The sequence below is a fragment of the Pseudochaenichthys georgianus genome, chromosome 17 (assembly GCF_902827115.2).
Source record: "Pseudochaenichthys georgianus chromosome 17, fPseGeo1.2, whole genome shotgun sequence".
In the NCBI taxonomy this organism is placed as follows: Eukaryota; Metazoa; Chordata; class Actinopteri; order Perciformes; family Channichthyidae; genus Pseudochaenichthys; species Pseudochaenichthys georgianus.
In genome coordinates this window covers 42,079,583-42,106,556 of record NC_047519.1, presented here as the reverse complement: position 1 = coordinate 42,106,556, position 26,974 = coordinate 42,079,583, and the positions used below count along the sequence as shown (strand labels likewise).

The window sequence follows — 26,974 nt, the reverse complement described above, 5'->3', positions numbered from 1 at the left end:
TGAAGATTCACACCTCTAGTAAGCATGTGGTGTGTCTCTATTTTAGTTCATTCAACCAAGACCCCAAACACTCCGGCACGAGTACATTGGTGATAAGAGTGATGATGATTGGTCAATGGGATTGTATGCCCCAACCCAAACCCAGTATAAAGCACTAAGCTCACAATAATAACCTAATTACCTAATACCTAAATACATTCAGCAGGTGTCTTAGTTTATTATACCTCGCTCTCCTTTTCCTTTTGACGTCTTCGCCTTTTTGTTTTCCTTCTTCCCTTTTTTGCTTCTCTTCTTGCCATTCTTCTTCTGCTTCTTTTTCTTCTTTCTCTCATCAGAAGAGTCAGAGCTTGAGTCAGAGCTTGAGTCAGAGCTTGAGTCAGAGCTTGAGTCAGAGCTTGAGTCAGAGCTTGAGTCAGAGCTTGAGTCAGAGCTTGAGTCAGAGCTGGAGTCCGTGCTGGAGTCCAACCTCATGGCCTGCGGCTCCTTATCTCCAGTGGCCATTACTTCCAAGTTCCCATCTGTTGATGAACGATGACGAACAGAAATAAACTTTAAGTTGAGTCCCCACAAAGGATTTGCCTAAAGCCCAGAGGAGTCTGCTTTTATCACAATATACAACATTACAGAATTACATTGGTGTGACTGAGCTAGAGCAACTGATAACCCAAGGTGGTTTGAGGTACATGAACTGAATTGCATACTAATTGATGCGGTGGAGGTTAGATTGGGTATGAAGAAACATTGCAGAAGTACAAATAATGTGCACAAAACTTTAGATGGGATGTCTTATGTTTTATATATACAAAAAGGAGTTGTGTATGAGAACATGCATTAGTCTGCTACTTTCAAACTGCATTGTGTAGAATGTTTCTATCACTATTAGTGTATTTCCATGAATTCCAATCAATTAGTGCTCATGTGGTCTAAGCCAATTCATTTTTAAATGGAGAGCCAATATGCTATGACAAGGCAGCAGTCAACAGCCTATACACAAGTGAAGTTAATTAAATTCCTAAAGGAATTCCTTAAAAATGACAACAATAGCTGAAATATTGTAAATAGTATAGCCCAAATAAGATACATGAATTCCCTGGGAATTTTTATTTTCTCTGTTAAATTGTTTTTATATTTTTGTTGAACATTTCAAGAGTTTGATTTATAACGCAAAATACATTTGCAGTACTCTGCCTGAATATCAAGAACAAACTACAAACCCCTTTGTATAACACTGAGCAGAGACCTGTACATGTAGAAAGTACATGTCCAGGGACTACGGATGAAAAATAGCCTCTTGGCTAACTCTGGCATATTTACAGTAATGTTTATCAATGTGCACTGTCCCTGATAAATAAATGAATAAATAAAAAAATAGATGGCTTGGCAGCCATTTTTGTTTGCAATTCAAAAGATGCACATAAAGCAGCAGCCAATAGGAGGCTATACAGTTTTAAATGCAATTGATAGTAGCCCAAATAGGTAAAAGCAAAGGGGCGATGATATGCTGTCAAGATACTGTCATAAAAACAAACCCATGTGCAGTGGTAGCACTTTGATGAAGTGCTCCCAAGCGCCCTGCCAGCAGTTTTCTTTCATTGAAAAACGCTATATGGACACACGCCATTAGTGACCCTACACATTGTCCAGCTAAATATCTACATGCACTAAATGTAAAAATATAAGGCCAAATCAAAAATAGTTACTTGAGAAAAAATAATATTGAAAGGCTGGCAATAATATTCAATAATAGCTGAAATACTGTTGTGGTATACTGCGCCATAAATATTTTTGAAGCCACACAGGTTCTGGAGAGCCCTAATGTAAAACGTTGCTCCACCTGTACAAACCTTGCTCTTGTATAGAGTGCTTGTCCTCCAGCGGCTGCTTGAGTATGCCATTTTCCTCCTCTAGCTCATCCACCCGAGACTGGAGCATCTCAGCCTTCTTTCTCCATGCAATATGCTGCTTGACAGGCATACTACGTTCCACGTTACCAGCTGCAAAATAGGACATGACAAATTAGGAATACATGTCAGAAGGCTAAGGCGATGATTTGGTATGAAAAACGTTTCACGTGTTTGAGTACTTCTGTTCTGGAACTGCTCAGAAACCCCCTTATTGTCAAATATACCTAGGAAAGCTACACATTCTCTAAATGTCTCTAGTTTGTGGTTGAACAGTTTCATGAGGCTGTGATTATCCTAGATGTCACAACATCTCATTTTATACATTGATGTCAAGTTTCAAAACATGGTCTCACTATGAAATGACTACTATGGGGACTAACATCATCATGTGTATGGACAAAATGAAGATATCAAGGCCTCTAGATGTACAGTTGTGTTCTCTCTCCCTCAGCTACCCATGGAGGCAAGATACAATTTAGACAAGTAGCCAGCTAGCTAATGTTACAACATATATATTTCAGTGTATAGTATTAGATAATGACACTGACATGAACTAGGCTTACTTGCATAAACAGCATGGTTTTTACATCAGCTGCTGTTATTTGAATACATTATATAACCAACTTAGTGTGTGTATGTGTGCGTAACACACACATAGAAAATGTTCAGTTTATCATACAATTTGATGTCCTGCAATTTACAGGGAATGCCGACGTAAAAGATGTGGACATTTGAGGAGAAGTGTTAGGACAAAGTCACTTTTCTCACAATCACACTGCAGTTTATTCGCATGGATGAAGTACATCCATAGGTAAGCAATGCAAAGGTATTATCTTATTACAGTATTTGATAGATTGCTGTTATCATAATTTATGGTGGCATGGATTTATGGTCAATCTGAAAGAATATTACAAAAGCATATCCTGTCATATAACCTGCCTTGATTGGCCAGATATGTTACAGTAACAAAAAAACTCTCTGACGTTACTTTTGGCTCTTGCTAATTTCATCATGTTGTAAGTTGACCATATTTAGTTTTTCTGCTCTTAAAGGTGGGGTAGGTAAGTTTGAGAAACCGGCTCGAGATCGCTAGAATTTGAAAATACACAACCGGAGAAAATCTGCCACTTCCTTATAGAGCCCCTCCTCCAACACACACAAACACGCACATGACCAATGAGGGCACGGGATAAGTTTGTGCCCCGATGGAAGGCTGACAGGCAGGTAGGCCGTCCAATCCGTGCCGGCTAAACGGATTGGATGTAGAGCAGGTGGAACCAGGCCTCAGCTACAGCAGCACAGCAGAGCAGAGCAGGTGGAACCAGGCCTCAGCTACAGCAGCACAGCAGAACAGAGCAGGTGGAACCAGGCCTCAGCTACATCAGCACAGCAGAGCAGAGAAGGTGGAACCAGGAAGCCTTTCACAAGTCCAAAGCCCTGTCGCTACCTCCTCACCGAGATATTGACTGTCCCATTGATCTCTTACTGGGAGCCACCATTCCCAAGGGGAGCTCCTCGCTCCTCCGGCAGAAATAAGGCCATTGGGACGCTACTCAAGATGGCGCAGACAAATCAACTTCCGGTGAGACAGAGACCGAGGAGCGAGGAAATTAAAAATAAGAGAAGTGAGAAAGGGCCCTGGGCCAAGCCCCCAGGAAGTGCGCCGGACTCAGATGAAAATATTCGTGGTGGCAAAACGGCAGTACTGCACATCCGTTTGGTTGCCAGGCCCGGAAACACTTTTTCCCATTGACTTACATTGGGAACGAGTGGTCTGTAAATCGTTGGATAATTTTTTTTAAACTTAATTAACTACCCAGTATGAACACTTGTATAGCCCTTATTAAAAACATTCGTTCCTCAAGTTGTACAAATTGCATGTGTTTATCTTTACCCATGGATGCACAACAACGGACCCATATCGTCTTACTGCCATCCCACGGAGCTGTAATAATGAATATATTGCACGTTTGCTGTAATTCATTATCATACTACATGGGCTGTATGATTAAATCTTGTACCGTAAATGTTGTATTAAATAAAGTTAATATTACTTATTATTATAAGTATATATATATATATATATATATATATATATATATGCAGTGCAATAATTATTTCGTGCTAAATGAAGCTCTGTTGGATATCACTAGATTCTGTTACACCGTAATATAAGTACATAACGATTGATGTGCACATTCGCATTATTACTAGCTAGCCGCTAGCTGCTAACTGCCGCCTCGTTAATATCAAATCCATCATAATAACAAATCATTACCATGCTGTCATGAACGTGCGGTGCTGTTACGTGTACGCAAATTGACGTGCTTGATGTGAACGAGCAGTTTGGTTAAAGTTGCGCATGCGATATGAGCGCACATACGGGTACTTCTCAGGCATGCTGGGTAATCTGTGACGTTTCACTCTCTCAAAAGTTGGGCCATTTTATCATCATGTGCTAATGAGCAACTCTCATAAGAATGAATGAGGCCCCGCCTCCCATGCTGTATCCAGTTCTTATTATACATCCATGACCTGGGCTGACGGGAGATGAGGAGAGCACCTCCTTTTGCAATTTCATTTGTACACCACCGCATCTTTTGTGTAATTAAATGCTGTTAACTTTTATAAGCTTCCCTTGACTCTTTTCAGTCTCTCCTGCCTTCAGGGAGGTTTTAGATGGTTTAGAACAAAAAGGAGAATATATTTAAGTGCTAGTTTTAACCGGACTTGAACCGAAACTTTTTACAAGTCCAGTACCGGTTCGATGTACCGGTACGCAGCACTAACCCTGTCCACCTCCCATTTGTCCGAAACCAGGGTTCACTTCTAGCTTAAACCACTCCTCTTCAGACCGACCTCCATCAATCCCTTCATGCCTTCACCACCACCAGTGTCTAGACCCTGGGGAGGGGGATTAATTAAATATATATATTATATCTTATCCTAATTTAACTAGATATATTGGCACAACCCTTGGCGTTGTCCCAATACAAGAAAAAGACTACCAGACTGTTGATCAGTTGGACATATATCATATTAATTGTTCCTGGTCTGATTACATTTTTTGCTGGGTTATTTTATATTCCCAAACGCTGCCTTGAGAATGTTGGGTTATTTTGTTGGGTTGAATCCACACTGATGGGTAGTTTTGATTCTGTCATAAAAAATCTTCCTAAAAAATAGGTCCTCTACATACAGCAGAGGGAGCTAGTTTCTTAAATTAAATAAAGGTGTGTATCTACTTCTGTTTCTAGCAAGTGACAATGTAGAGACAGAAATATTGCTCTATTGTAATACAAATATATAGTAAATTAGTGATGAGTTTTTTCTTTAACGTTAGCTTGTGTTAGCTTGTGACTGTCATTCAACATCCATTAGCTGATGTTAGTTTTTGACTTGACCTAACAGTCAGCTTGTGAGTATCACTTAACGTTCATTAGATACAGTTAGTTCTAGAACAAGCGCTTCAAGATTTGTCTTGGCAGATGAGATGCGATATATAAATTAAATGTATTATTATTAACATTCTACTACAGACGGAGATCAAGCAGTTTTAATGTGATGTGGATTTCTCTGTATTAATACTTGAGGTTGGCCATCATGTATGGACATCTTTATCACAGACACATTATCTTTATGGCAGCATTGTTTTTTAACTGACAGAAAGTCTTACTAGAAACCCTCATAGTTTGGGGTTGGCTGACCAGGCCTTGATATTGGCACAAAATGCATTTGAGAAGGAAGTGTTTAAAACATTCTGTGCCAGCAGCAGAAGGGAAAGACCCATATTTGGTTTTTGTGTCTTTATTTACGTCCTCCTTCCTTCCTTGAGTTGTTTTTGTCATGGTCCTCTGCAGCAGCTCTGCAGGTATGCTGTTTAGCTAAACAAGGCCAACTGTCGTCTGAAGGAAGTCATTTCATTTCATTTCAATCCTTTATTTAACCAGATTGGTCCCATTGAGATCATAGATCTCTTTTTCAAGGGAGACCTGCAGCAGATAGGTTCCACATGAAACATAAAACAATAAAGGACATCACACTTTATATTTACAGGATACATAGTTATAGACATTTACAAGTGCCCATTGTATCAGCAAGCATTTCATTTAGCCTAGCTTTAAAAACATGCAGAGGAATGAGATTGCTCAGTTTCAATTCTTGCTGAAGATTGTTCCAAGCAAGTGGAGCTGCGCACATAAAAGCTGTCGTACCTCAGACAGTCCTTGTCCTTGTCATCTAACAAGACTACATCATGTGACCTCAGACAATAGCTGCTTGCAACTCTCTGTGTTATCAGAGAGCAGATATAATACGGGAGTTTACCCAACAAAGCTTTATAGATAAACGTGTACCAATGACTGAGCCTCCGTACAGAGAGTGATGGTAAACCTGCCTTGGTATACAGGGTACAGTGATGTGTAAGCGCTTTACAATTTGTGACAAATCTCAGAGCACTGTGATACGCAGCATCCAATTTGCTCAGGTAATTGTGTTGAAAGTGTTGAAACTATTCTGTGCCAGCAGCAAAAGAACAAGGTCCTTCTTTGTTTGCTGTAATGTAAACAATTTACGAAGGAACAGAGTTATTCACATCATGCTGTTGTCACAGAAAATATAAACTAAATATATAGCTTAACAAATAAATAAATACATTGAAATAACCTTAATAAAAAAATTCTGTGAGATTACGAATATTTATGAAATATGCTTTATCTACTATTACAGTTGCAATATTGGGGTGGGATTACAAATGCTACATTAATTTTAGAGTGAAGCTATTTATGTAAAACGTATGAATGCTGATCTGTAATATATCTTCTTTGATGATCTGCAGTTTGAGAAGTTACTCGGAAGAAAAAATGATTTAAAAAAAGAACTATGTATTTGTTTCCCAGAAACGGTCTGCATGTCTTTGTTCCAGCTGCATGTGTTTCTGCCTCCCTCTGAAGCAGCTCTGTAGGTATGCTGCATTCCTAACAACGCACGCCTGGTGTAAATTACCTTGTGTCAGCATCAGAAGGGAAAGGCCCTTCTTTGTTTTCTGTCCTTGTTCACTTCCTCCTTCCTTGTTCCTTGAGTTTGTTTTTGACCTTTAATTTAATGTTTAGATAAAATGAGGGAACACGTTAATCTAGTGCATTCACACATTGGTTGGTCAAGTGTAATAAAATTCTCCAACAAACATGAATTTATTCATCAGATTTGCATTATAAGACATTGCAGTGTGGATTTCGATTGCATGGCCTTGGCTCGGATCTGACATACCTGCTCTGCCCCGATCTACTACTAGCTGTTAACTAGCTAGCAACCATATCGTCTAACTTTTTGTGTTCTTATTGAAAGCACCATCCAAGTGCTTAAAGTGCATTGTGCGATACATAACATGGGGAAGCACTGATAAACAGCACCTAATTCTGATTCTTACCACCAATGGTATGTCTGAAAGGCCTGCCAGCTTCACAATCGGCCTCATTGGCTTGATTGTGTTGAAATGTAACTGTAATTCAGAAATAACCAGTCAACCAGTTTTCTGCTTTTTCAGGTTCAGGTGTAGAGTGTATTGCCAGGGCCAGCATGACGTCCAGTCGTCCACTCATCTGTAGGGGGTTCACCGTGTCTAGAACCTCAGCGTTATTGAATTGGAGAACAATTGCGTGCTAATGTCGTCCACTGACATTTGCATGAATGTACAGTAAAGGTGATGCAGCAAGCAGTGGGGACAATTAAGGTGAAGCAGACCTTGCAATAAGTTGCATTAAATACAAAGATTGTTAGGGATTGAAAATATATAATGAAAACACTTCCTCTCCGAGACTCGAACCCGGCCCTCACAGATATTTGACCCACACTTGGATTGTTACTCTACAAGCAGGATATGAACGGATAGAAGTTAAATAATATATCTCTGGACTACTGACATATTCCAGAAGCCGTTGGTACCAACACACTCTCACTCCCTAAGCGTCCAATAGCGACGTTTGGTCAGTGTCCGTGGCGTCCAATTGTGACGCTCCTAGGCTCCTTCAGCGTCATAAAGGGACGCAAATAGCTTTCAACTGATTGCAATGTATTCCCATCTGCGTCGGGATTTGACGCTCATGGAAGCACAGCATTCGTTTATGCCGGCTGCCCTTAAAGGCAATGTGAGCATCCATTCCCATTGGATAACGGAGAATTTTACACCCGGAAGTAAGTACTCCTCTTACTGTCGATTGATTTTACAGTGATATCTGCACTACTCATCGACTAAAAAACACCAGATTATCCTTGTTAATTACACAACTATGATTGGTTTAAATTGTGTGCAATGCTTTTGTATTTTCCCCCTTCGATTCGGAGAAACAAATATGTTTTCTGAGTAAAGGATGGCAGAAGACACTACACTACCCAGAATCCCCAGCTATCGTTTGGCCTACACCATGTGCTCTGTTTGACAAACCCCGTTTTTTTCACCATTCATTCCGATGGCTGGCATCTATGTCACGTGATCTTCAAATTTCTCCCTGCAGAAAAAGAAAACATGGCCGAAATTCGTTTTATTCTCGGTAGAAAATGCCTATTTTAAAGTTAGTTTGGCCATTAAAATGCGTTTGATGTCATTTGATGCGAGAAATATGAGTTGTTATTTCAGATTATGTGTGCAGTGGATGTACATGATCTTTAGTTTGCTAGTTATTACGAAGATTACTTCAGGAAATCGCGACGTTTTCATTGTTACCAAGGTGGTTGCTAGGGACGCTGCTATCGATATTATTTCTGTTATGTTGTGTAACTGTTTAATGGTGTTATCTTTATTGCTACCCCCTTCGCCGTCAATGTATAGTGTTGGTCCACAGCCTAAACATATTAGTTTAACAAAATCCGCATCTAAAGATAGCCTACGTTATTTCCCCCCTGTGCAATTCCAGTCTCACATCTCACAGCACATCGTCATTAACAAATACCGGAAACAGACCAAAATAATAATAATACCTTATTCCGAGTGTGCTTGCTTTTCTCTTTGAAAGTCATCACATAACGGCATTGTAATACACGGTTCGGCTGCATTACATATTACATATCTGCCGTAGTTCTGTATTTATAGAGCCCTGATGAGAAGACAAACATGAGGAACTGAAAACGTGACGTGGATCATAAATATATCAGCCATTAAACAACATCTTACATTTCTTTTCACACAATACGTCTCCTTGCAGTATCAACACTAATTCGGCTCACTTTTATATTTGATCCAATTGGTAGATAGGCTGTATTTACACCATAAAGGTGCACAGCTGATATAAAGGGACACCTGGTGGTTAAAGCATGTTATTGAATTTCAATATTTTTATTATTAGATATTAATACGATCCCTATAAAGTATATTCATTACTCGTTCTCTACTAATTGTTAATTAAAGACTGTATGTAATGACTATTTTGCACATCCCTTTCAAGATTTCAAGATTTTCTAAGGTTTATTGACATATCATATAGGCCTACACAACTGTGGTGTAGTTCTGCACTGAATGAAAAACTTGGGTTGCAGGTTCCTCAATAGTGCATTACAAGACATCTATCAATATGTGTGCATACCTCCAGCAATGTTAACTATGTTGAAGCACTTATTTTAACTGATATTATACATAATGTATTATACTCTTATAAGATGTATGTAGATATTTCATCTCCGGCCTTGTCAGGTATTGAACAATCAATAAATAAAGAACACAGAATTGTTGAATATAAAACACAGAATTTATGTGATTATACTAAATGATTTTCAAATAAACACAACTGCATATTTAACTGTTACACATGCTGATGTAACGCAAATGTTCCAACTTGGGATCAATAAAGTATATTTTATCTTAAGCTGATCGATGGCTACTGCCATATTTGCAAAATGTGCCTCTGAACCTTGACAAGTGCATGTTTCAGGCTTATCAATTAATGTAATGTAATGTTATCTCAGGGGTCACACACATAAGACCAGCTGTTAAATAAAGCTCTTCTGACCTTAGCTGGCATGTGGGTATATATATTAATACTGCCCATAATGGGCACAAGCCATTTTCACCCATTTATTAATTATATGTTTTAAATGTGAGTGTTTCCTGTCCCCTAAACCTCCAGGGATGTACACAGTTTAATACTGGCAACTTCTTATTATGGGAAATACGAAAACGTCTTTTAAAACTACAACTCCCAGTAGAGACGTGCCATAGAGAGCATGTTGCGAAACAGAATAGCCAGCATGTGTAGTTCTGGGGACGGGGTGGGGGAGGGGGGGCGCAGTGGACCCGTTCAAATCCAGTTTTGGACAGTCTGCCGTGGTTCCATCCCATTTAAAGTGCTGTTCGAGAATCGGCTTAACCCTCGGAGCACACTCTCCAATCACAGAGCTTGAGGACTATCACGGGGTTTGTCAAGAGCACATGGTGTAGTCCAAACGATAGCTGGGGATTCTGGGTAGTGTAGTGTCTTCTGCCATCCTTTACTCCTGGGAATGGATGCTCACATTACCTTTAAGGGCAGCCGACATAAACGAATGCCGTGCTTCCATGAGCGTCAAATCCCGACGCAGATGGGAATACATTGCAATCAGTTGAAAGCTATTTGCGTCCCTTTATGACGCAGAAGGAGCCTAGGAGCGTCACAATTGGACGCCACGGACACTGACCAAACGTCGCTATTGGACGCTTAGGGAGTGAGAGTGTGTTGTTGGTACTTCCTTGTGATGTGTTCAAAGGAGATGAAACGATTGTGGTTAAACAAGTTTAGATGCCACTGAGCTGTGTTCGAAACTGTTAAAAAGATTCCAGTTGAAATAAAATTCCTCATGTAGTATATTGCAGAAGATACTCAAAGTTAGATTTTATTGGTCCTGTTTTATCCATAGAGGTCCATGTGTAAATTAGCGTTAGCTAGTAACAGCAAATATGCTCCATACAAGTTAACCGTTGTAATAATTTAACGTTGAGTTGCATACTGAGGGAGATGGAGCCATTTTGCATTAGCATGAAACTCTTTGGAGTTGATGGAGGCATGATCACTTGGAACTATTACTATTATATCCTTGTTCTTGAACCTTTGAGAACGAATTCCACACACGGAAAGCTACAAGGAAACATAACGCTCTAAAATACTGCAGGGTGAAATATGTTCTTTCCTTCATATCTATGTGACAGGTGCTTTATCTGTACTCACACATTTTTTAATGGTGAGTCATGTTGGTTATCAGCACACTATGAATGTCTTTCACTTTTTACTTTCTTCCTCATACTCAGGAACGACCATTACATAATAACCTGTATTGTGAAGGTTTGCATTCAGCTACGTCCTAACGTTGACAGTATTGCCTTTTTCTGACTCTCAAACACAGAGTTGATATTATCTATTAATCTTTAATGTTACAGTAAAAGTATTGGGTGTTATACATATATACACTGGCCCAATCTGAGTGGAAGACGCTCACAGCTCTGGGAATAGCAGGTATGGAGTGCAAAACAGCTGCTCGTAGGTTGGGGGATGCAGCTGTAAGAGCCTCTTGTTGGCTCTGGAACAGGAAGCAAGTATTCTGCTGGAAACCAGGGGAGGATGGGCAGTGACTGGCCATCACTGCCGACCCAATGGCAGTGCATTAAAGTGAACATGTGCATGAAACAAAAGCACTCCATACGGGAGAAATCGCTATAAAATATAACAGTCATGCTCACGTCAGGCATCCGCGACACTCGGACTATGTGTTAAGGAGTATAAAGTTCTAAGTGTCCACCATGTTATAAAACAGGTCCACTCTGCATGAATGGAAGAACAAGCCAACAACCCGAATATTCAGACGCCTGCTGTAGTTTTCAGCCAAATCGAAGCTCTCCGTTAGAGCGCTGACCTTCTTCTCAAGTTCGCCAATCCCAGGTTCTTGCACTGTGGCAGAGTTTTTTACCGCCTGATCCTGGTCTCTGCTTCATCTCGCCGGCTGCTAGCAGACTGGAGCTCCGCAGAATGCTTATTAATACACTCGACCAGAGATCTGAGTTTTCATCAATTACTTTTATAATATCAGCAGTCATCAAGTTTAGGGCTTTAGCGAGGGCTAGAGTTAGTATTTGTTTATTTGTCCAAAATCACTCGACCTGGCAAGAGTAGGTGAGGCTTCCAAACGTCCTAACGTTATCAGCATTGGGTTTTTCTAACTCTCAAACACAGAGTTGATACTGTCTGTTAATCTGTAATGTTTCAGTAAATGCATTGGTTGTAATATATTACGGTGTTATAGTAATGTCATATACTATTGTAGGACATATCAGCTCCCTTCGTTCCTGCAAGGTCTTAACCTACATTCAAATACCTTGAACCACTTGCAAGAAGTTTTAGTTTTGGTTATGTGGTTTACTGGTTTTGAGTTCTTCTAAATCATCTTTAAATGTAAATGATACAGTACCCTTAATGTAGAGCAGGGGTGGGGAACCTCCGGCCTCCGGGCCGTATACGGCCCGCGAGACAATTTGGTACGGCCCTCGAGGTAATTTATAAACACACGCAAAAAATATAAAATGAAAGAAATCTAGATCGCAAAAAAATTAAACATGCGAGTGCCTGTTTTTCCTGGCCAAGGTCAGAGTCCTTGAACACAACACGAGCCTAACGTGTCATCACGTGGTATATGTCTCGACTGACAGGGGTGCAGTTCTGACGGAGAGCACCAGAACACCACTCCAGCACTTCAGAAATTGCAGTACCGATAAGTCCATACACATGCCGCAGTTTCTGCGTGTCTGTGTCTTTAGTTGAAAGCCCAGTGGCGATCTGCTCATCTGTCATACTGATCAGACAGTCAATAACTGTGTTGTTATCATTAGCATCTGGTTAGCTAGCTATGCTAACGAATATAAGAAGCTTTTTCTACAACCAGTGAGGTAAAGGCACATCTTTATATGATCATTATAGTTATAAAAAAAATAAGAGAATAAAGTAAACAGGTATAAAATACTGTATGACAGTTATTAATAAAGAAGAATACAGTTTGAAAGGGGAGTGATTTGTCAAATATCCATAAATTAAAAGAAAATCTGCTTACAGTTGTGTTTGGGTGTTGAGAGATGTGTCCATAGATCTCTTCATGTTGCTCTCAAAGTGCACCAGATTGATGCTTTTAACTTCAACATTTAAAAAAAAATCTTCCCAGGGGAGCATGCCCCCCGGACCCCCGTAGAGGAGGTTAGGTCCCCCCCCCACTTAAATCATCGGAAACTAAATACATTTGCACACATCTTGTGTCCATATCTTTCTGTTTTGGTGGTCACGCCACACCCTGCACGTGCATGCATACGCGAGTCATGGTGAGATATCTGGATTAAGAGGTTGCTTTTTCTTTGCACAGAATGAAATGAATGGGCTGTGATTTTAGTTTTTTTAAGCAGAGCTCAATAACTTGTACGGCCCTCTGAGGATATTGTAAAAATTGAAATGGCCCTTGAGAGGAAAAAGGTTCCCCACCCCTGATGTAGAGGGTTACTCCCTCCAAAATACAATGGAAAAACAGACGTTTCTCCAGATAGCACAGCTTTCTTCTGACAGTTTCTTTTAATTCCTGCTGCAGCCTTCAATGGGGTTGAACCACCGTGTGGTCTTTCAATCAATGGAATGCAATGTTTCACTAAAATATAAGGTCGTAGAATGCAGAGTTCAAGACGTTTTTTATTGTGCCAACCTGTCACAGTTTCTGGAACATTTTCAATTCCCCTGCTTTGATTTATCACCCTGTCTACTGACATATTTCAGAAGCCGTTGGTACTTCCTTGTGATGTGTTCAAAGGAGATGAAACGATTGTGGTTAAACAAGTTTAGATGCCACTGAGCTGTGTTCGAAACTGTTAAAAAGATTCCAGTTGAAATAAAATTCCTCATGTAGTATATTGCAGAAGATACTCAAAGTTAGATTTTATTGGTCCTGTTTTATCCATAGAGGTCCATGTGTAAATTAGCGTTAGCTAGTAACAGCAAATATGCTCCATACAAGTTAACCGTTGTAATAATTTAACGTTGAGTTGCATACTGAGGGAGATGGAGCCATTTTGCATTAGCATGAAACTCTTTGGAGTTGATGGAGGCATGATCACTTGGAACTATTACTATTATATCCTTGTTCTTGAACCTTTGAGAAAGAATTCCACACACAGAAAGCTACAAGGAAACATAACACTCTAAAATACTGCAGGGTGAAATATGTTCTTTCCTTCATATCTATGTGACAGGTGCTTTATCTGTACTCACACATTTTTTAATGGTGAGTCATGTTGGTTATCAGCACACTATGAATGTCTTTCACTTTTTACTTTCTTCCTCATACTCAGGAACGACCATTACATAATAACCTGTATTGTGAAGGTTTGCATTCAGCTACGTCCTAACGTTGACAGTATTGCCTTTTTCTGACTCTCAAACACAGAGTTGATATTATCTATTAATCTTTAATGTTACAGTAAAAGTATTGGGTGTTATACATATATACACTGGCCAAATCTGAGTGGAAGACGCTCACAGCTCTGGGAATAGCAGGTATGGAGTGCAAAACAGCTGCTCGTAGGTTGGGGGATGCAGCTGTAAGAGCCTCTTGTTGGCTCTGGAACAGGAAGCAAGTATTCTGCTGGAAACCAGGGGAGGATGGGCAGTGACTGGCCATCACTGCCGACCCAATGGCAGTGCATTAAAGTGAACATGTGCATGAAACAAAAGCACTCCATACGGGAGAAATCGCTATAAAATATAACAGTCATGCTCACGTCAGGCATCCGCGACACTCGGACTATGTGTTAAGGAGTATAAAGTTCTAAGTGTCCACCATGTTATAAAACAGGTCCACTCTGCATGAATGGAAGAACAAGCCAACAACCCGAATATTCAGACGCCTGCTGTAGTTTTCAGCCAAATCGAAGCTCTCCGTTAGAGCGCTGACCTTCTTCTCAAGTTCGCCAATCCCAGGTTCTTGCACTGTGGCAGAGTTTTTTACCGCCTGATCCTGGTCTCTGCTTCATCTCGCCGGCTGCTAGCAGACTGGAGCTCCGCAGAATGCTTATTAATACACTCGACCAGAGATCTGAGTTTTCATCAATTACTTTTATAATATCAGCAGTCATCAAGTTTAGGGCTTTAGCGAGGGCTAGAGTTAGTATTTGTTTATTTGTCCAAAATCACTCGACCTGGCAAGAGTAGGTGAGGCTTCCAAACGTCCTAACGTTATCAGCATTGGGTTTTTCTAACTCTCAAACACAGAGTTGATACTGTCTGTTAATCTGTAATGTTTCAGTAAATGCATTGGTTGTAATATATTACGGTGTTATAGTAATGTCATATACTATTGTAGGACATATCAGCTCCCTTCGTTCCTGCAAGGTCTTAACCTACATTCAAATACCTTGAACCACTTGCAAGAAGTTTTAGTTTTGGTTATGTGGTTTACTGGTTTTGAGTTCTTCTAAATCATCTTTAAATGTAAATGATACAGTACCCTTAATGTAGAGCAGGGGTGGGGAACCTCCGGCCTCCGGGCCGTATACGGCCCGCGAGACAATTTGGTACGGCCCTCGAGGTAATTTATAAACACACGCAAAAAATATAAAATGAAAGAAATCTAGATCGCAAAAAAATTAAACATGCGAGTGCCTGTTTTTCCTGGCCAAGGTCAGAGTCCTTGAACACAACACGAGCCTAACGTGTCATCACGTGGTATATGTCTCGACTGACAGGGGTGCAGTTCTGACGGAGAGCACCAGAACACCACTCCAGCACTTCAGAAATTGCAGTACCGATAAGTCCATACACATGCCGCAGTTTCTGCGTGTCTGTGTCTTTAGTTGAAAGCCCAGTGGCGATCTGCTCATCTGTCATACTGATCAGACAGTCAATAACTGTGTTGTTATCATTAGCATCTGGTTAGCTAGCTATGCTAACGAATATAAGAAGCTTTTTCTACAACCAGTGAGGTAAAGGCACATCTTTATATGATCATTATAGTTATAAAAAAAATAAGAGAATAAAGTAAACAGGTATAAAATACTGTATGACAGTTATTAATAAAGAAGAATACAGTTTGAAAGGGGAGTGATTTGTCAAATATCCATAAATTAAAAGAAAATCTGCTTACAGTTGTGTTTGGGTGTTGAGAGATGTGTCCATAGATCTCTTCATGTTGCTCTCAAAGTGCACCAGATTGATGCTTTTAACTTCAACATTTAAAAAAAAATCTTCCCAGGGGAGCATGCCCCCCGGACCCCCGTAGAGGAGGTTAGGTCCCCCCCCCACTTAAATCATCGGAAACTAAATACATTTGCACACATCTTGTGTCCATATCTTTCTGTTTTGGTGGTCACGCCACACCCTGCACGTGCATGCATACGCGAGTCATGGTGAGATATCTGGATTAAGAGGTTGCTTTTTCTTTGCACAGAATGAAATGAATGGGCTGTGATTTTAGTTTTTTTAAGCAGAGCTCAATAACTTGTACGGCCCTCTGAGGATATTGTAAAAATTGAAATGGCCCTTGAGAGGAAAAAGGTTCCCCACCCCTGATGTAGAGGGTTACTCCCTCCAAAATACAATGGAAAAACAGACGTTTCTCCAGATAGCACAGCTTTCTTCTGACAGTTTCTTTTAATTCCTGCTGCAGCCTTCAATGGGGTTGAACCACCGTGTGGTCTTTCAATCAATGGAATGCAATGTTTCACTAAAATATAAGGTCGTAGAATGCAGAGTTCAAGACGTTTTTTATTGTGCCAACCTGTCACAGTTTCTGGAACATTTTCAATTCCCCTGCTTTGATTTATCACCCTGTCTACTGACATATTTCAGAAGCCGTTGGTACTTCCTTGTGATGTGTTCAAAGGAGATGAAACGATTGTGGTTAAACAAGTTTAGATGCCACTGAGCTGTGTTCGAAACTGTTAAAAAGATTCCAGTTGAAATAAAATTCCTCATGTAGTATATTGCAGAAGATACTCAAAGTTAGATTTTATTGGTCCTGTTTTATCCATAGAGGTCCATGTGTAAATTAGCGTTAGCTAGTAACAGCAAATATGCTCCATACAAGTTAACCGTTGTAATAATTTAACGTTGAGTTGCATACTGAGGGAGATGGAGCCATTTTGCATTAGCATGAAACTCTTTGGAGTTGATGGAGGCATGATCACTTGGAACTATTACTATTATATCCTTGTTCTTGAACCTTTGAGAAAGAATTCCACACACAGAAAGCTACAAGGAAACATAACACTCTAAAATACTGCAGGGTGAAATATGTTCTTTCCTTCATATCTATGTGACAGGTGCTTTATCTGTACTCACACATTTTTTAATGGTGAGTCATGTTGGTTATCAGCACACTATGAATGTCTTTCACTTTTTACTTTCTTCCTCATACTCAGGAACGACCATTACATAATAACCTGTATTGTGAAGGTTTGCATTCAGCTACGTCCTAACGTTGACAGTATTGCCTTTTTCTGACTCTCAAACACAGAGTTGATATTATCTATTAATCTTTAATGTTACAGTAAAAGTATTGGGTGTTATACATATATACACTGGCCAAATCTGAGTGGAAGACGCTCACAGCTCTGGGAATAGCAGGTATGGAGTGCAAAACAGCTGCTCGTAGGTTGGGGGATGCAGCTGTAAGAGCCTCTTGTTGGCTCTGGAACAGGAAGCAAGTATTCTGCTGGAAACCAGGGGAGGATGGGCAGTGACTGGCCATCACTGCCGACCCAATGGCAGTGCATTAAAGTGAACATGTGCATGAAACAAAAGCACTCCATACGGGAGAAATCGCTATAAAATATAACAGTCATGCTCACGTCAGGCATCCGCGACACTCGGACTATGTGTTAAGGAGTATAAAGTTCTAAGTGTCCACCATGTTATAAAACAGGTCCACTCTGCATGAATGGAAGAACAAGCCAACAACCCGAATATTCAGACGCCTGCTGTAGTTTTCAGCCAAATCGAAGCTCTCCGTTAGAGCGCTGACCTTCTTCTCAAGTTCGCCAATCCCAGGTTCTTGCACTGTGGCAGAGTTTTTTACCGCCTGATCCTGGTCTCTGCTTCATCTCGCCGGCTGCTAGCAGACTGGAGCTCCGCAGAATGCTTATTAATACACTCGACCAGAGATCTGAGTTTTCATCAATTACTTTTATAATATCAGCAGTCATCAAGTTTAGGGCTTTAGCGAGGGCTAGAGTTAGTATTTGTTTATTTGTCCAAAATCACTCGACCTGGCAAGAGTAGGTGAGGCTTCCAAACGTCCTAACGTTATCAGCATTGGGTTTTTCTAACTCTCAAACACAGAGTTGATACTGTCTGTTAATCTGTAATGTTTCAGTAAATGCATTGGTTGTAATATATTACGGTGTTATAGTAATGTCATATACTATTGTAGGACATATCAGCTCCCTTCGTTCCTGCAAGGTCTTAACCTACATTCAAATACCTTGAACCACTTGCAAGAAGTTTTAGTTTTGGTTATGTGGTTTACTGGTTTTGAGTTCTTCTAAATCATCTTTAAATGTAAATGATACAGTACCCTTAATGTAGAGCAGGGGTGGGGAACCTCCGGCCTCCGGGCCGTATACGGCCCGCGAGACAATTTGGTACGGCCCTCGAGGTAATTTATAAACACACGCAAAAAATATAAAATGAAAGAAATCTAGATCGCAAAAAAATTAAACATGCGAGTGCCTGTTTTTCCTGGCCAAGGTCAGAGTCCTTGAACACAACACGAGCCTAACGTGTCATCACGTGGTATATGTCTCGACTGACAGGGGTGCAGTTCTGACGGAGAGCACCAGAACACCACTCCAGCACTTCAGAAATTGCAGTACCGATAAGTCCATACACATGCCGCAGTTTCTGCGTGTCTGTGTCTTTAGTTGAAAGCCCAGTGGCGATCTGCTCATCTGTCATACTGATCAGACAGTCAATAACTGTGTTGTTATCATTAGCATCTGGTTAGCTAGCTATGCTAACGAATATAAGAAGCTTTTTCTACAACCAGTGAGGTAAAGGCACATCTTTATATGATCATTATAGTTATAAAAAAAATAAGAGAATAAAGTAAACAGGTATAAAATACTGTATGACAGTTATTAATAAAGAAGAATACAGTTTGAAAGGGGAGTGATTTGTCAAATATCCATAAATTAAAAGAAAATCTGCTTACAGTTGTGTTTGGGTGTTGAGAGATGTGTCCATAGATCTCTTCATGTTGCTCTCAAAGTGCACCAGATTGATGCTTTTAACTTCAACATTTAAAAAAAAATCTTCCCAGGGGAGCATGCCCCCCGGACCCCCGTAGAGGAGGTTAGGTCCCCCCCCCACTTAAATCATCGGAAACTAAATACATTTGCACACATCTTGTGTCCATATCTTTCTGTTTTGGTGGTCACGCCACACCCTGCACGTGCATGCATACGCGAGTCATGGTGAGATATCTGGATTAAGAGGTTGCTTTTTCTTTGCACAGAATGAAATGAATGGGCTGTGATTTTAGTTTTTTTAAGCAGAGCTCAATAACTTGTACGGCCCTCTGAGGATATTGTAAAAATTGAAATGGCCCTTGAGAGGAAAAAGGTTCCCCACCCCTGATGTAGAGGGTTACTCCCTCCAAAATACAATGGAAAAACAGACGTTTCTCCAGATAGCACAGCTTTCTTCTGACAGTTTCTTTTAATTCCTGCTGCAGCCTTCAATGGGGTTGAACCACCGTGTGGTCTTTCAATCAATGGAATGCAATGTTTCACTAAAATATAAGGTCGTAGAATGCAGAGTTCAAGACGTTTTTTATTGTGCCAACCTGTCACAGTTTCTGGAACATTTTCAATTCCCCTGCTTTGATTTATCACCCTGTCTACTGACATATTTCAGAAGCCGTTGGTACTTCCTTGTGATGTGTTCAAAGGAGATGAAACGATTGTGGTTAAACAAGTTTAGATGCCACTGAGCTGTGTTCGAAACTGTTAAAAAGATTCCAGTTGAAATAAAATTCCTCATGTAGTATATTGCAGAAGATACTCAAAGTTAGATTTTATTGGTCCTGTTTTATCCATAGAGGTCCATGTGTAAATTAGCGTTAGCTAGTAACAGCAAATATGCTCCATACAAGTTAACCGTTGTAATAATTTAACGTTGAGTTGCATACTGAGGGAGATGGAGCCATTTTGCATTAGCATGAAACTCTTTGGAGTTGATGGAGGCATGATCACTTGGAACTATTACTATTATATCCTTGTTCTTGAACCTTTGAGAAAGAATTCCACACACAGAAAGCTACAAGGAAACATAACACTCTAAAATACTGCAGGGTGAAATATGTTATTTCCTTCATATCTATGTATCTATGTGACAGGTGCTTTATCTGTACTCACACATTTTTTAATGGTGAGTCATGTCGGTTATCAGCACACTATGAATGTCTTTCACTTTTTACTTTCTTCCTCATACTCAGGAACGACCATTACATAATAACCTGTACTGTGAAGGTTTGCATTCAGCTACGTCCTAACGTTGACACTATTGCCTTTTTCTGACTCTCAAACAGAGTTGATATTGTCTATTAATCTTTAATGTTACAGTAAGTATTGGGTGTTATATATATATAAAGTGGCCCAATCTGAGTGGAAGACGCTCACAGCTCTGGGAATAGCAGGTATGGAGTGCAAAACAGCTGCTCGTAGGTTGGGGGATGCAGCTGTAAGAGCCTCTTGTTGGCTCTGGAACAGGAAGCAAGTATTCTGCTGGACACCAGGGGAGGATGGGCAGTGACTGGCCATCACTACCGACCAAATGGCAGTGCATTAAAGTGAACATTTGCATGAAACAAAAGCACTCCATACGGGAGAAATCGCTATAAAATATAACAGTAATGCTCACGTCAGGCATCCGCGACACTCGGACTATGTGTTAAGGCTAGATAAATAAAGGTTTGCATTCAGCTACGTCCTAACGTTGACACTATTGCCTTTTTCTGACTCTCAAACACAGAGTTGATATTGTCTATTAATCTTTAATGTTACAGTAAGTATTGGGTGTTATATATATATAAAGTGGCCCAATCTGAGTGGAAGACGCTCACAGCTCTGGGAATAGCAGGTATGGAGTGCAAAACAGCTGCTCGTAGGTTGGGGGATGCAGCTGTAAGAGCCTCTTGTTGGCTCTGGAACAGGAAGCAAGTATTCTGCTGGACACCAGGGGAGGATGGGCAGTGACTGGCCATCACTACCGACCAAATGGCAGTGCATTAAAGTGAACATTTGCATGAAACAAAAGCACTCCATACGGGAGAAATCGCTATAAAATATAACAGTAATGCTCACGTCAGGCATCCGCGACACTCGGACTATGTGTTAAGGCTAGATAAATAAAGGTTTGCATTCAGCTACGTCCTAACATTGACACTATTGCCTTTTTCTGACTCTCAAACACAGAGTTGATATTGTCTATTAATCTTTAATGTTACAGTAAGTATTGGGTGTTATATATATATAAAGTGGCCCAATCTGAGTGGAAGACGCTCACAGCTCTGGGAATAGCAGGTATGGAGTGCAAAACAGCTGCTCGTAGGTTGGGGGATGCAGCTGTAAGAGCCTCTTGTTGGCTCTGGAACAGGAAGCAAGTATTCTGCTGGACACCAGGGGAGGATGGGCAGTGACTGGCCATCACTACCGACCAAATGGCAGTGCATTAAAGTGAACATTTGCATGAAACAAAAGCACTCCATACGGGAGAAATCGCTATAAAATATAACAGTAATGCTCACGTCAGGCATCCGCGACACTCGGACTATGTGTTAAGGCTAGATAAATAAAGGTTTGCATTCAGCTACGTCCTAACGTTGACACTATTGCCTTTTTCTGACTCTCAAACACAGAGTTGATATTGTCTATTAATCTTTAATGTTACAGTAAGTATTGGGTGTTATATATATATAAAGTGGCCCAATCTGAGTGGAAGACGCTCACAGCTCTGGGAATAGCAGGTATGGAGTGCAAAACAGCTGCTCGTAGGTTGGGGGATGCAGCTGTAAGAGCCTCTTGTTGGCTCTGGAACAGGAAGCAAGTATTCTGCTGGACACCAGGGGAGGATGGGCAGTGACTGGCCATCACTACCGACCAAATGGCAGTGCATTAAAGTGAACATTTGCATGAAACAAAAGCACTCCATACGGGAGAAATCGCTATAAAATATAACAGTAATGCTCACGTCAGGCATCCGCGACACTCGGACTATGTGTTAAGGCTAGATAAATAAAGGTTTGCATTCAGCTACGTCCTAACGTTGACACTATTGCCTTTTTCTGACTCTCAAACACAGAGTTGATATTGTCTATTAATCTTTAATGTTACAGTAAGTATTGGGTGTTATATATATATAAAGTGGCCCAATCTGAGTGGAAGACGCTCACAGCTCTGGGAATAGCAGGTATGGAGTGCAAAACAGCTGCTCGTAGGTTGGGGGATGCAGCTGTAAGAGCCTCTTGTTGGCTCTGGAACAGGAAGCAAGTATTCTGCTGGACACCAGGGGAGGATGGGCAGTGACTGGCCATCACTACCGACCAAATGGCAGTGCATTAAAGTGAACATTTGCATGAAACAAAAGCACTCCATACGGGAGAAATCGCTATAAAATATAACAGTAATGCTCACGTCAGGCATCCGCGACACTCGGACTATGTGTTAAGGCTAGATAAATCCATTTTGGCCTCTGACATAAATGGTTACAGTTTATATCGTACTAGATCGTAAAACCTGTATCGTAAAACCTGTGTACCTCTTTGAATTTTACCCAGATTATAGACAGTCCTACTCGCCCAAATATTAAGTCCCCAAATAAATCCTCCTTAATTGACCTAATTTTAACAAATGTTCCACATAAATACTCATCTGTGGGAGTATTTGCTAATTATGTGAGTCCACTGTGTTGTAGCCACAATTAGGGACACTAAGGTCCATAAGGTTAAACCACGTGTCATCACAAAGAGAGACAAAAAACACTTTGTGGAGCAGGGTTTTTTACATGATCTGTTTGATTTTGATTGGGGTAAAATCAATCTGTGTGCTGATGTAGAAACTGCATGGTCTTATTTTTATCTTGGTTTTATGAAAATTATAGATAGACATGCACCTCTGCGTAAATTTAGAGTGAAGGGACGAAACAATCCCTGGTTTTCTGCTGAGCTGTCCAGTCTCCTTCATGAGAGAAATAATGCTTGGACTAAGGCTAGGAAATCAGGCTCAGAGGTAGAATGGCTGCATTTTAGGCAGCTAAGAAATAGCTTCACATCTCAAATAAAAAGTGGTAAATCAAAGTACTATTTGTCGGTTACCACAGAAAACCTGAATAATCCTAGGAAATGTTGGAAAGCCATAAAATCGATTTCCACTGGTGATATCCTAAATGAGCTACCTCCGTGCCTTACCACAGCATCTGGCTCTATATCAGACAGGGCCACTATGCTAAATTGCTTTAATAAGCATTTTGTGTCTTGTGGCTCTCTGTTTGATTCTGTCACTGACTGTACTTCTGCTTCTGTGAACACTCCAATCCTTGACTCTGAATAATGTGGTCTGGAAAACCCTTTCAGTTTTACTCCTTTAACTATTGGTATTGTTCATGAAGCACTATCCAAGTTAGATCCTAGGAAACCGGCTGGCCCGGACAACTAAGAAACTACTTTTATTGTAAAAACAGTCAGCTGATGGGATGCATCTATTTCCACATCTACACATCCACATCTACACTCCATCAGCTGATTATTTCTATTTGCCTCGCTTTATGAGCTTCACATCACTTGTGCCTTGTACCGCAGAGTTTGCAACATCACAAATAAATAAATCTTCAGTCAGATGTGAATGTGTGATCTAACATTTTCAGTAAGAATAATGGACGAAAGGATACAAATACAAATTATTGAAATGTGAACCAAAACTTAATCAAACATGTTTTAAATAAAAAGCACATACAGTATGGACAGAAGGTGTAAACCTATTAAATGTATAAGTAAACACATTTAGTCAAATAAAGTGACAGACTAGGCCTGTGCAGTTGGTATCAGCTTTGCCCAGCATGGGCTCCTCCATCAGACCTGGTCCTCCTCCATCAGGCCTGGTCCTCCTCGCAGAGGAAAGACCCTCAGTCCTCTCCAAACCAACAGACAGGACGTCCATCACACGGAGGTTTCTCCCTGAAGTCTCAGCAGCTCTCTGGACACCACGCTATCTCAATCCGTCCACACTGAATATGAGAGGGGGGAAATGAAAATAATAAATGATTAGACAATAAGAAATATAAAGTTGACTGTTGAGTTGCTCAGTTTTTTTAGATTGTCAATACTATTACTGTATAACTAATATCCCAGGTTAAGAGGCACATTCAAATAAAGATTGGTCTTTAAATACATGTTGTCTTTTGAATTGTTTGTCTAAAGTCAAGGATCTAGAACTGGTACTTAGTTGTAATGATACAGTCTGGTTATTATGCTGTTTGGAGGAGGCCTCACAGGTAAGAGCACTAACTAGCTACCATCATATGTACCTTAGCTTGACTTAAATGTATTAAACGTATAGTTAAGTGATATAAAAATATAAATAACTAATGTCATGCAAACATATTAATATTTGCTTGATTCCAGTGTTGAATTTAGCACAATTGCATAAAACGTTAAGGGATTTTAAGATTCTGAAGTATTATGCTAAAAACTCAATAACTTAGATTATTATTTATAGTTTTGCTGAATAGTTTCATGTCCGCTTACCTTACAAACGTAAAATGCGATGGCAGTGTGCAGATGGGGAGCATGTTAGCTTAGCTTGGTAGCTTCAGCTAGCTCCAGCTCGGTGGCAGGAGGTCCCGCATCTTTGCCCTTATTTGGAGCAGGCGGGAGTTGAACTCTGACGTCACTGTCGAGCCGTTAGTGGCCAACTCCGCCTACTAAGGGCTTCACGGCAACTCTGCAGAATCCTATGGGTGACGTCCATGTATATATACAGTCTATGGTTATAACCTGCTTTAGCTTAGGTAACATTGGACCTTGCTTTACGAAAGGAAAGGAGAAAATGCTGCCCCACAATGCCTTGCGGCCGTAATTTCCCGTGACACAACATTCGGCCGTTCCCGGAAACAACCGATTATGACCGAGAAATGATATCATGAAAGTTACGGTGCTTATTAAGCATTTTAAAAGGTAGGTGGCAACTTGCCAAAGTGCTTTGTTTTGAAAGGTCATCAGTTTTATAATCAAAAAGAGAAATATGAACGTTAGTTTTTACTGAAATGATCAAATAAAGTCAACATTTCACAGTCTTTACTGAGCTTTGTGGGGTTTGTTCAACTTTTAAAACATGTTTAATGGTTATTTACACAGTGATAGATGTTAAGGACTAACGTTTATAATAAATACATTTGTATTTATTTAAAGATCTTTTCATAACATCATACATATTGGGATCATTTGTATTAATGTGGACCAAAGGGTGAGGATGACGAGCCACTTTCCTTTTTTATTTCAATTACAACCTCGTTCATGAAAAATATTTGTCTCTCTGTTGTCCACGTTCATAAAGCATAAAAGAACAGCATCAGAGCACGGTGCAAAGTCTCTAGATGTGTTTACAGTAGTCCGTCGTTCTTATTATACATCCATGTGGTCCGCTGTATGAAAAAAGAGTTTCCCCACAGCAGCAGACGCACATTCATGACGTCCGCTGGCGCATCATAAATACGTCGTATATTGAAAGTGCAGTCGGATTCTCAAAGCACCGCAGTCTCTTCTCCTAAATCGTTTTGAATTCTCCTATCCACTATTCCTTAACCCCGTGACGTTTCACACAGAGGTCAAGGAATAGACGATAGGGGCAGATTTTTTGACTATTTGACTCTAGCCAGCCTTTCCATTTTCTTTTAAAACCACTTTGACAAAGATCAGGCTGTTGTAAAAGTGTGGATCAGTCAATTAAAAGTAGCTTCTGAAATTGCATTAACCTGGAATATGTGTCTGAACATAAATCCTACTTTTGCATTGAAATTTCAAAAATTCCAATTTTTATAAATAGTTTATCTTTTCAACCTTCTCGTCAGATAACAGATACGTAGAATGGTGAAGTGCTCCGGATGTGATGGTGGGGAAGACTGAAGCTAGTAAGAGCTCCACTTGAGCTGCAATTCAAAGTGCTGACTACAGTCTGCACATTTTTGTTGCATTTAGAAGAACAGGGGGCATTTCTTGTAAATGCTGAAGGGAAGGGGGAGCAGGGTTTACTGAGGGCAGTTATCTAAAAGTGAAAGGAAAATACATTCTAATGGGAAATGTAAGGGTGTCAATCATTTGAGTCCCTAAATAAGAGGTTGAATAAAATCATATCACATGAACGTGATAGCCTAGAGGGGAAAGACATCCAAGTACATAAATGAAGATGGTCAGTTTAATCTCAATTATGCTCAGTGGCGTAACTATCGACGGTGCAACGCACCGGAGCCCAGAGACGGCCAGGGGCCCATGCCCCAATGGCATTGACCGGTTCACGCAGTCTTCAAAGTAACCAAGCAACCTAAATTAATTTGTAATTTGTCTGTCCAATGAACTTGCTCCCTTTCATGTCATGTGATACCTTGCGTGACGAGCGAACCGTTTAATCAACCAGTACTGTACTGTAGCTAGCAGCAGCAAGTTCGGCAGCATTATAAAATATTATATTAAATCTAATAGCTTGCATTCATAATGTACAGAAAACCAAAGCACAAGAGCGGCGCTCAAAAGAGAAAGAAAACGAGAGAACAAGGAGATGTAACAGCTAAACAGACAAAATTAGACCGTTTTTTGTGTCATATATCGTCCTCGAAATCGAGCGCTATCATTAGCAATGCTGACGTGCAGCGGCAGCCGGTGCCGGAGGCAAAGGATAGCTCACCTGCCTCACCACCATCATTGCCATCTAGCTCCACAAGTGAAGCTGTATCCGTGGCCGTGGCTGTGCGACCTTCTTCTCCAGCCAGTCAGTAGGAGAGGCTGGATTTGGCTGTACCCGGTGGTGGTCCAACAGTTCC

The 26,974-nt window shown here is 40.4% G+C and overlaps 1 protein-coding gene across 1 annotated transcript in view; it reads right to left on the bottom strand.

Moving 5' to 3' along the window:
- The window catches only part of LOC139435632 (protein starmaker-like), a 31,515-nt gene extending 4,597 nt beyond the window's left edge, over nt 1-26,918 (bottom strand). Inside the window, exons 1-3 of the mRNA XM_071206365.1 lie at nt 26,839-26,918; nt 1,845-1,994; nt 225-518 (exon numbers count right to left, since the gene is read on the bottom strand). Coding sequence (XP_071062466.1) covers nt 225-518; nt 1,845-1,974 — 424 coding nt within the window. The 5' untranslated portion in view covers nt 1,975-1,994; nt 26,839-26,918. The remainder of the gene's footprint in view (nt 1-224; nt 519-1,844; nt 1,995-26,838) is intronic.
- Between the last annotated feature and the right edge of the window lie 56 nt (nt 26,919-26,974).